This window comes from Pholcus phalangioides, unplaced genomic scaffold (genome assembly GCF_987345545.1).
Source record: "Pholcus phalangioides strain wild (caught in Gottingen) unplaced genomic scaffold, Ppha-v1.0 ptg000012l_1, whole genome shotgun sequence".
NCBI lineage: Eukaryota > Metazoa > Arthropoda > Arachnida > Araneae > Pholcidae > Pholcus > Pholcus phalangioides.
Window position 1 is genome coordinate 4,609,672 of NW_028301605.1, and position 10,072 is coordinate 4,619,743.

The 10,072-nt window shown below is 41.9% G+C and overlaps 1 protein-coding gene across 1 annotated transcript; it reads right to left on the minus strand.

Annotated features, from left to right (window-relative positions):
• Positions 1–765: 765 nt before the first annotated feature.
• Positions 766–9,834, minus strand: LOC149079184 (uncharacterized). Its single transcript, XM_089240091.1, has 2 exons — positions 9,715–9,834; positions 766–2,150 (listed from the first exon to the last, which is right to left on the minus strand). Exons 1-2 carry the CDS (start codon positions 9,739–9,741, stop codon positions 1,452–1,454), a joined length of 726 nt encoding a protein of 241 aa, XP_089096217.1. The 5' UTR covers positions 9,742–9,834; the 3' UTR covers positions 766–1,451.
• Between the last annotated feature and the right edge of the window lie 238 nt (positions 9,835–10,072).

A 10,072-nucleotide genomic window follows, 5' to 3' on the forward strand; every position in this document is an offset into this window, starting at 1 on the left:
ACCAACAATCCCATCAATTCCCTGATTGTGTTTATCGATAAAAACTGAAAAGAGTACGGGGCCACGAACACTTTCTTGAGGGGCTCCACTTGTCCTTGTCCCATATAGCGAGGGATCAGGTCGGTGAGTGACCAAAAGAATGGCCTACCCTAGTAGCACAACGACATAATACAATATCTGCACCATATTGTTATAGTATATCGAAATTTCAACTAACTCAATCAACTTTTATCACGTGGATTAGAAACACTAAAGGCGTAATAATTACGAATGGGACTAATAACACTCATAGAAAAAATAAATACTGAACAGGAAGGCTCTCTCGCGGTGTCTGATCATCGGATATAGTCGCATGTCCTATTGGACGGGACGAACTAATGAAACAGAGTATATATCGAAATGTCAGAGGGATATCAGATGTCATAACTATGATATGGAACGATCTCGTCCTATATGGTGCAAATTATTTATGATATATAATTGATCAAGTCTTTAATTTTTCAGTCGAATATGAATTTGATTCCATGTGAATAATTTTTACTTTGAAGGACAACAATTGGGACAATAAATTATGTTAATATAGTTTGAAATATATAGATCTATATCGTGAACCTGGCAAGATATATATCAGATACACAATTTGCTGATATATCAACATATTGTGTGCCTTCAAATAAAAATATTTCCTTCAAATAAAAGAAGTGTTTATGGTGTAAACCTACCCGTAGGGAAAACAAAACTTTTTTTTTTTTTTTTTTTTTTTTAAATTTCTTCTGAAAGGGCGCCATCTATCGTCCAAAAGTTGAAGTATTTGCATATATCACATTCACGATATAGATCTATTTATCTCTGACTATGCCTTTTTTTAGCCAGAACGATATCGTGGCCCGATATAGATCAATATTGGAAACTTAAGTTTTTACGATATGGATCTATGGTATATCTTTGTGCTACTTGGGTAGAGAGTTAGGAAGACTGAATGATCAAAATAGTGTGTATGCATGTGAGTGACCAGAAAAGTGGTTTAGAGATAAATTTTGTAACTATCTGCCAAGGATGAGTTTAGCCATATACAAAGAAATAAACCTAGGGAGCGAGGGAGTAGGTCGGTGAGTGACCGAAAGAACGACCTAGAGAGTGTGCAAGCATGTGCGTGACAAAAAAAAGGGACGTAAGGAGCAAAAGACCAGGTCAGTGAGTGACGAAAGAATAACCAAGAAAGTGTGAAAGCGCGTGAGGGATGAAAAGAATGACTTAGAAACGGTGATGTAGAGGGGGTTAAAGCTCAGGGCGGCAAATTCGAGAAATGAATGGTTCAGAAAATTAGACTGGGATGAGAGAAAGAGAGAAATTGTATTTGGCCTACAGGCCGTGAGTGTCCGTATTCTGAGACTGGAAAATCTGGTGATTTTCTCAGGCGATCGGAAAACTCACTCAACCGGATGAACGTATCACAGAAGAAAATATATGCAAAATAAAACAATAAGGATGAACAAAATTAATTTTGTAGCGACACTTCCGGTAGAAGACGAATGGAATCTGTCGAATTTGTTCAGTCTCTTCGGAATAACTGTCGCCAGTGTCTCATCACTAGGTGGGACCTTCAACATGTTGCCGCATTCATCACGCGCGTAAAGCCCGTTGAGCGGCTCGTAGACGTACAGGGCCACATCAGCGTAACTCTTCGAACCGGCCTCGCCCTGTTTCGTCTCCACGTTCGTAACGTAATACAAGGTTTTATCAGCGGTCTTGATGACTCCCCATTGTAATAGCTCAGCGGATTCTCTCACTTTCACCACGTCGTTGAAATCGCTGGTGTAACACTTGATGACCCCGAACATGCGTCTGTGGCCGCGCCAGGACGAGTCCAGGCCCCTGGCCGAAGTCGAGCACGTGTCTCCAATCAAACGGTTTTTTAAGACTTGTCTCTTGACGGTCTCCCAGGTCTTGTCCAGTTCAGTCATCCCCGAGTCGTCACCGCTGCCAATTTGATTGCAGATGATTATCCACTTTCCAGCATTGGCGTCGTCTTTCGGGATGCTTCCGTAGCTCAGGTACGTGACGTCTTTCCTGCGTGATGGGACCTCGTTGACGTATGTTGCGTAGTGCATGAGTAATTTCAGGACATTCCACCATGTTCTCATCCTCGTCTATAAGCAAAGAAAAAAAAAGTGTTATTTTATTAATGAACGGCTTTACCGCATTCAAAAACAACAACAAATGCAAAGGCCACAACAGACAAAGTGCCCAACGATATGGCTGAAATAAGATGCCCATGAAAAACACGGATATCGAATATACAAAGGCGTCCATAATAAAAAGACCCTATTTTAAAGTAGCCTACAGGCGAAACCCAATCATCAGAAAAGTGTGAAATTTTGTGAAGGACTTTCATGAAGTGATGGGAATTTGTTTCACGGGGAAGGGGGGGGGGATAATTTCACATTTCACCACCAGAGGACGTATTACTTTGAATACCTGGAGTAAATATGTAAATTTAGGTGATGCCACGCAGCAGCTGTTATAAAATCTAGAAACATTCGCTTAGATCTTGTTTCTCAATGTGTTTGCTGCTCACAATGACGATATTGATCACGCTTTCTTGGTCAAATTTGTTTCACCAAAACAGCAATTCCGCAGCAACTGCTCTACGGATATATCGGACTTGGAAGAGGATTCGAAAAGGTCCAATGAATGTTAAAAACCTTCGGAGCATGATTTGAAACCACAGGGATCGTGTTCGCTGTTCGTCCTGGAAGTGGAAGAAAATCCGTTTCCATAGACGCAGTACAGGAGGTTCCGCTTCAAGTGGAAGAGGACAGAACCTCAAATTCTAGTGGTAGCAATAGTGTCAGGCGTATAGTAAAGGCGTTGAACAGGCTACGTTCAACTGTCCATGAGATCATGCGGAATATATCCTCCGATATTATCCGTTCAAACTTTGACTTGTGCAGCGGTTGTTGCTTCCACATTTTTTATGACGCTCTACTCCGGTTCTCACGGCAGTTTCTAGCTCGCGTTGAGGTCGATTCAGAATGGCCTTGGAATATCCTCTGGACAGACGAAGCGCATTTTCACTTGGATGGTGAAGTCAATGTTCGCAACTGCCGAATTTGGGAACCGGAAAATCCACGCTATCTTAGAGGTTCCGTTGCATTCACCAAAAGTGACGGTATGGTGTGGATTTATTACTGCATCATTTATTCTCGGTCCCCACTTCCACGAGGAGTTACGTTCTACAGGTCCAGTGGCATGTTCGATCACTGGGAAGCGATACGCATTGCTGTTACGGAACGAAATTTTTCCGGCTCTGCAAGCACGTCACTGCCTTGCAGTCACAATCTTTATGTAAGACAGAGATCCATAACATATTTACAGAAGAGCGTGTCATCAGCCGACACTTCCCTAATCTAGGGCCTCCCCGATCCCCGGACCTTAATCCATGCGATTTTTGGCTTTGGGGGGCATTTGAAACGTCTGGTTTGGTCTGCCAATCCAAGAGCTTTACTTGACCTTAAAGGCAGCATTTCACGCCACGTGCTGAACATTCCCCCCGCACACAGTTCGGTCAGTTGTGGAACATGCCATCTTGCGATTTCACATGGCATCTAAAAATGATGGCCATCATGAAGAACATGTTTTTTTGCAGTAACAATTAACAGTGTTTAACAATTGCTAAAATTGCAATCGTTTGCCCCTGAATGTGTCATTTCTTAATAATACGCCCTCTGGTGGCATCATATGCAACTAATTCCCCCCTCCCTCCCTCCCTCCCTCCCCCCCCCCCCCCCCCCCCCCCTCCCGAAACAAATTCCCATCACTTCATGAAGAGTCCTCCACAAAATTTCACAATTTTCTGATGGCTGGTTTCGCCTGTAGGCTACTTTAAAATAGGGTCTTTTAATTATGGACGCCCTGCACATATATCTGAACTATATCAAAAATACAGCAACCCCCAATAAAAGAAATGAAAAACCAATTATTATGGTAAAATACTATAAATATACTGCCCATAAAAAATTATGGTTGTCTCTCATCTCTCTCCCCCTTACGTATGGCTGAAGCTTCTTGATTTACCCAATATGTCTATCGTATTTCTTTTTAAACGTGCCAATTGTTTTAGGATTCACGACCCCCGGAGGTAAGCTATTTCATTTATTCACACCCCATCAGAGAAAAATTCCCCTCGACACCACAACCTAGAATTATCACTTACCAATCGGTACTGGCGTCCCCTTGTCGAAGCAGTTGATTAACGAATGAATGGTCCATTTTATCCATCCCGTCGAAAATTTTAAAAACTTCAATCACGTTCCCCGGACATCGGCGCTCTTCCGATGAAAAAATTTACTAAAACTCAACTTTTTCTCTCTTCATTGCTTAACACCCGTGTGCCATCAATAGCACGCTTGGCTCTTCTCTGCAACCCCCTCGACCAAGTCAATGTCCCTCTGTAAGTATGGTCTCCAAAATCTGACGGCTTACTGCAATCCAGGACGAACTGCAGCCCCGGAAAAGCAGAAGGGTCACTTTAGATGAACGCAGAGATCTTTTTGAGAATGAAACCAAGCATTCTATTCGTTTTTTTTGAACCGCTGAACAATGTTCAGAAAACCTCAGCCGCTCGTCAGTGAGAATTCCCAAATCGGCTCCAAATAGAGAGATTGTGTGAGCATGTGAGTGACCAAAACGGTGTGCAAGCATTTAGGTAATCAAAACAGTTTGCAAGCATGTGAAAAACCACAATAGTGTGCAAGCATGTGAGTGAAAAAAATAGTGTGCCAGCCATGTGACCAAAAAAGTTTTCAAGCATTTGAGTGACCAAAAAAATCTGCAAACATTTGAGTGACCGAAACAGTCTGCAAGCATGTGAGTGATCAAAACGGTGCGCAAGCATGTGAGTGATCAAAACGGTGCGCAAGCATGTGAGTAACCAAAGCAGTGTGCAAGTATGTGTGAGTGACCAAACTAATGTGCAAGCATGTGAGTGACCAAGATAGTGTGCAAGTATGTGAACGAATAAAAGAGCTACTTTGAGAGTGTGTGAGCGACTTAGGGCCGCATTCACCGACATGGTTTAAACTGTAAAAACACTTGCTCACAATTTTTAGATTAGAGATCAACATAGATTGGTTAAAAACATGAATTTAACCAATCCGTGTCGATCTCTTATCAAAAAATTGTGACTGTAGTTCAAATCATGTTGGTGAATACCGCCCTAAGAGACACAGCTGCAGGAGTACGGGCCATGGGCGGATATACGAGGGGGAAGAGCATTGTTCTCCAAGCGTCAAACGTAAAGCCGCCTGACCTAGAACCCCTTTACACGAAGGCGTCTTAGACTGACCTAATGTATTTGCGTATGTAAATTTACGTCACCATCATGCCCCACCCCCCCCCCCTCCCAGACTCTCAAGTCTATCTCCGCCTATGGCACGGGGAGGCCAAGCGGGTTACGTCACAGCGCGGCAGATTGCAATATATAATGGGAGGGGAAAAAAGGGGGGGCGGCAAAACCATGAATACTCTTTTTTCGGTGCCCATGCTATTCTTGAATGATTTTTATTTTGCCTGCCCACCGTAAAACAACACGTTTCCTTTTGGAGAAGCCGTACCACACAATACAAAAGAAATAAAACAGAACACGGCAGAGCGACGCAAACGCCACAACCGAAAGGCCAAGGCCACAGCGCTGAGAGTGACACTGACGGGTGACTCATCGTCTGTGTATTCGCTTCCGATACGCGATGGCGCTATTTTTCCACGACAAGAGACTTTTAAAATGAGGATTTTGCTGATTTCGTCCTTTCCCCCCTCCCCAAAAGCAATTCGGATAGCTGGAGTCGGGATAATTGAAGTTCTATATCGCGAACATTTCTTTTAAGTGAATTCAGTGAACGGGGTTGTGGGAGGGGGTGGGGGTGTTGTGGGGTCGTAAGCGAAAAATATTCGACGACGGCGTATATAATCTGCATCATTGCTATAAAGCCATAAAAGAAAAGTGTAATAATATTTTTGTGGCATGATGAGAGAACAGTACACGTGCTTAACCCGTTGCCTGCTGGTCGAATGCGGCACTCGGCGGCATCGGATGTGGCCCGTGACCTCAAACCTAATTCTGTAACAATATAAGCTAACCGGCCGCATTACCGGATCACTTAAGTGACCCACAGCACATTTCCAGTTCACTTTAAGTGACGCGTGGCACGTTTCTGGATCACTGAAGAGAGCTGTGGGTGGTGGAGTTTCACATTACTCAGGTGCCTGCGACACGTTTCCAGATTACTTAAGTATCCCGTGCAATTTACGGACAATTTGAGTGCCCCGCGGCACAGTTACAGAGCCGGGCGCACATTTAGAGATCACTGTGGAGTGACTCGCGGTACATAACCAGAACTACGGTACAGTTCCAGATCATTCAAGTCGCTTGCGGTACAGTTCATATCACTGAAGTGACCCGTGGCACAGTTCCACACCACTAAGAAGACTCGCGGCCAACGCGACACTTTTTCGAACCAATGAAACGGCCCGCACTCTCTAAAAGGCTGAGCACCCTTGATATACAGGGTGTCCCATAAATCCGTTAACGGGTTCAAAATTAAAAAAAACAGAAAAGAAATTCGAGAATTTGAATGCTGTTTGCTAAAAAGTTATCCTCACGAAGGGACATTTCTTTGGTTTAAATAAAAGTTTCAATTTCGTCCAAGAGAGAGCGCTCCTCAATCATAGGCGGAGATAGACTTGGAAGTTTGGGGGGCACGATGATGATGTCAATTCATATATACATTAGATCAGTCGACTCCAACTTTGACACTGGGATGCCCCCCACAACCCCCCCCCCCCACACACACACACACACACCCTCAATCTCTTCTGTGACCGATTCGTGACTGAGGTAAAGCAACTCTACCAATAAGTCAACACTACAATCAAAAACCTTACGTCCAGACCAGACCAGAATAGAATGTAGAGCCGATTCCCATCCAATCAAGGACGATGATAATATTGATTAATATTTTATTGATTAATTATATCTAATATTGATTCCGGCATACGAAATGGCGAGGAAGGCCTATGAAGAAGGAAAGAAAATTGGAAAGAAAAATAATGAGAATGAGAAGAATGAAGAGAAAAAAAAGAGAAATAGTCAAAATCTCAAGAGTCAGGCAAAACAAAATTATGCCAGGGAGTTATTGCCACCACAACCCATGACCCCCACAAGGGGTGGACTGGCAAGGCTCCAGCCCTTGGGCCAGGGACGATTTTCGTTATTTTTTTGTTTTTTCACGCTATAAATCCATCATAAAGGGGGCCCAGTTAAAGTCTGGTCGGGGGGCCCCCGAAAGATTCCAGCCTGGATGTGGGGGGCCCATGCCACAACCAACACATTCACAACCAGACCCAGGATACAAGACTATCAGAGTATTCAGCCACAATCACCAAAAACACCGCTCATATCAGTTCACAGGAAAAACACTGCATATGGGGGGTCGCAGCGCAAAAACCTCACATATGAAAATTAGGACAGTTAATTAAAAGTTGACACTCAAGTAGAAGTTCTGCTCAGAACTGCTCAAACAATTTGAGCATTCATTATGGAAAAACATCACTATTTTCAGAGGGAATCAATAGATCAATATATTCCCTTCAAATTTGTTGATCCAAGTTCAAATAAAGAAAAAATATATAAAAATTAATAACAAGAAATAATATGAGTTCCGTTCGGTAAGTGCACATTTAAACAGAAATATTTACAAAAGGAAAAAAAATCCGCTATATTCATAGGGTTCCAATGGAAAATGCATAAATATGTAAAACCCAAAAAATTATTGAAAAATCTTATAAATAAATGCAAAAGAGAAGCGGGGCCAGTCCAATATATGCAATACCTACAATTATTTACAAAAGGAATTATGTATGAGGAATACCCAAATCATTTCTAATATTGATTTTACGTGAGGGCCAGTAACAGTAAAATTCAGAAATGAGCTGTTAATCGTTCACCCAGAATTTTTTTGACAGGAAAAAAAATAACTAAAAAAGCAGCTGATAGATGGCGCTGATGCGAGAGGATTCAGTGGAAATTTGCAAATAAGACAGTTATAAGAACTTCCGCTCCTAATCCACAAGCAGTTGACCGTTGCAAACCATGTATGTGAACCTGCTGTAATGTGTTATTCCCAGTGGTGGTCATGTGGAACACAACTGATAAACGATTTGCAGGCGTTCCGTTCGTTATTTGCGTATCTTTTCTTTGAGTTGTGTACGTCAGCGCCACCTATCGGCTGTTTTTGAGTTCCCCCCCCCCATCTTAAAAAAAATTCTTGTGACCTAGCGCTGCTAACCCTACAAACCGTTTCTTCCGACTTTTATATGAAATTTTTTAAAATTTCTACGGACTTTTTTCCCCCACCCTGTATTTAATTTTTATACTCTATTATTTTTTTCGAGAAATCGCATTAAGCTAGGATCCCCCTACTGCCAGCTATTGATTAGAAATAGAACTATATGTTTTTAAACCGGTGTGCGATATGAAAATACACAATAAATGGTATAACTAATGGCATTGCATACAGTGTAAATTTTTCGTGCTTCTTTTTTCCGGTGTTTCCAAAGTCATTTGCTGGGAACTTGAAAACATGGGAATTGGTATTTTAGCGCATGAAATTTACATGGGTATGCAGCATACAAATGAAAAGTTATCCTTTCTTTCCTCAAATTGCTAAATTTCATGCTGCACATTGATTAAAAACAGAGCCATTTATATTTTTGAGAACTATATCGCATAGTTTTAACTTTCATTCAGTATGTGGCAGCAGAGCTTCCAGCTCCAAGTTTATTTCAAGCAATATTATGCGCAATATACATCTTCTGTATAAAACTTTATACAGAACTCAGCTCTGTGTTGTACATGTCTCAAAACTGAAAATCAAGGTAACATAACAGGTCTTGACTGATTCATAATCGCCGAGCCGATACCTATGTACCTAAAATATGAAATTTTATCAGTTTCATTTCACGATGACTTTTCATTGACTTCCTAAGGAGGGTTTTTTTCTTCGAAGACCACAACGGGAGTCATACCGGGGTTCAAAGGCTATATACTATAGGAAATCACGCTAAGCAGATACCGCTGAAGCTATGAATATGAAATTTGGTGTAGTTTCATGTTGTGATGCCCACTCACTAAGGAGAGAATTTTTCAAATTTCAACTTCTAGGGGGGCGGGCATAAAGGGGGAGTTCAAAAGTTATACGGGGCAGTCATCGCTGTGCTCAAACCGTTGAAGCTATAAGTATGAAATTTGGTCTATATTATATTTTGTGATACATAAAGACGGGGTTGTTGGAAATTCAACCGCAATGGTGTTATGAAGGGTTCAAATATGTGATGCGGGGGGGGGACGATTTTCAGATTACCGAAACCAAGCGAGCGAAGCCGCACGTTCAGGGCGACAACTACGGGCGAGTAGGGGGGGTCTGGTGCCCCGGGCGCTGGACCAGAAGGAGGCGGCGAATCTCTCCCCCCCCCCCTCTTAACTGCTTCTTCTACATTACAAAGCACGCCAAAATACCGGCTTGTCCCGGATGACAAAGTGTCTAGTTGCGGCCCAGCGCACGTTAACGGGAAAGCTTTTGATGATCATTGGATGAAAAAAAACCATAATTAAAGACTTTCTTGTTTCTTAAACGGAGCAAGAAAAATATCTCATACCTTAACCTCGGTGAACGATATCGTCATCTTCAACAGCTGAAAATCAAGGATAAAAATAAGACCCCAAAGTATGGAACAAACGACTTCAGAGAGACTGTTGTAAATTGATAATATAAACAGTCCGAGTTATTGATACATTTTGTTATCTTGGTTTTAGTTTTGGTTTAATTGACTATTTGTTGGCACTCACGTCGCCATCTGTTAGATATATTTGCAAATACAAACGTCTTTGGGCTTATTTCTCTGAATCAGTTTTATGCATCAGTATAATTTTGAAGAGTAAAATTTTATATACTCCTCTCTTCGAAATTTTAGTGTATTTGTGTTTATTGTGAGGTACAATTGTACTTTAATTCCT

Bases quoted from the DNA above. Each gene is read 5' to 3' on its own strand.
- LOC149079184 (XM_089240091.1), bottom strand. From the start codon at position 9,741: ATGACGATATCGTTCACCGAGGTTAAG. The intron at 2,151-9,714 runs GTATGAGATATT...CTTTGCTTATAG, and splicing joins TATCGTTCACCGAGGTTAAG to ACGAGGATGAGAACATGGTG.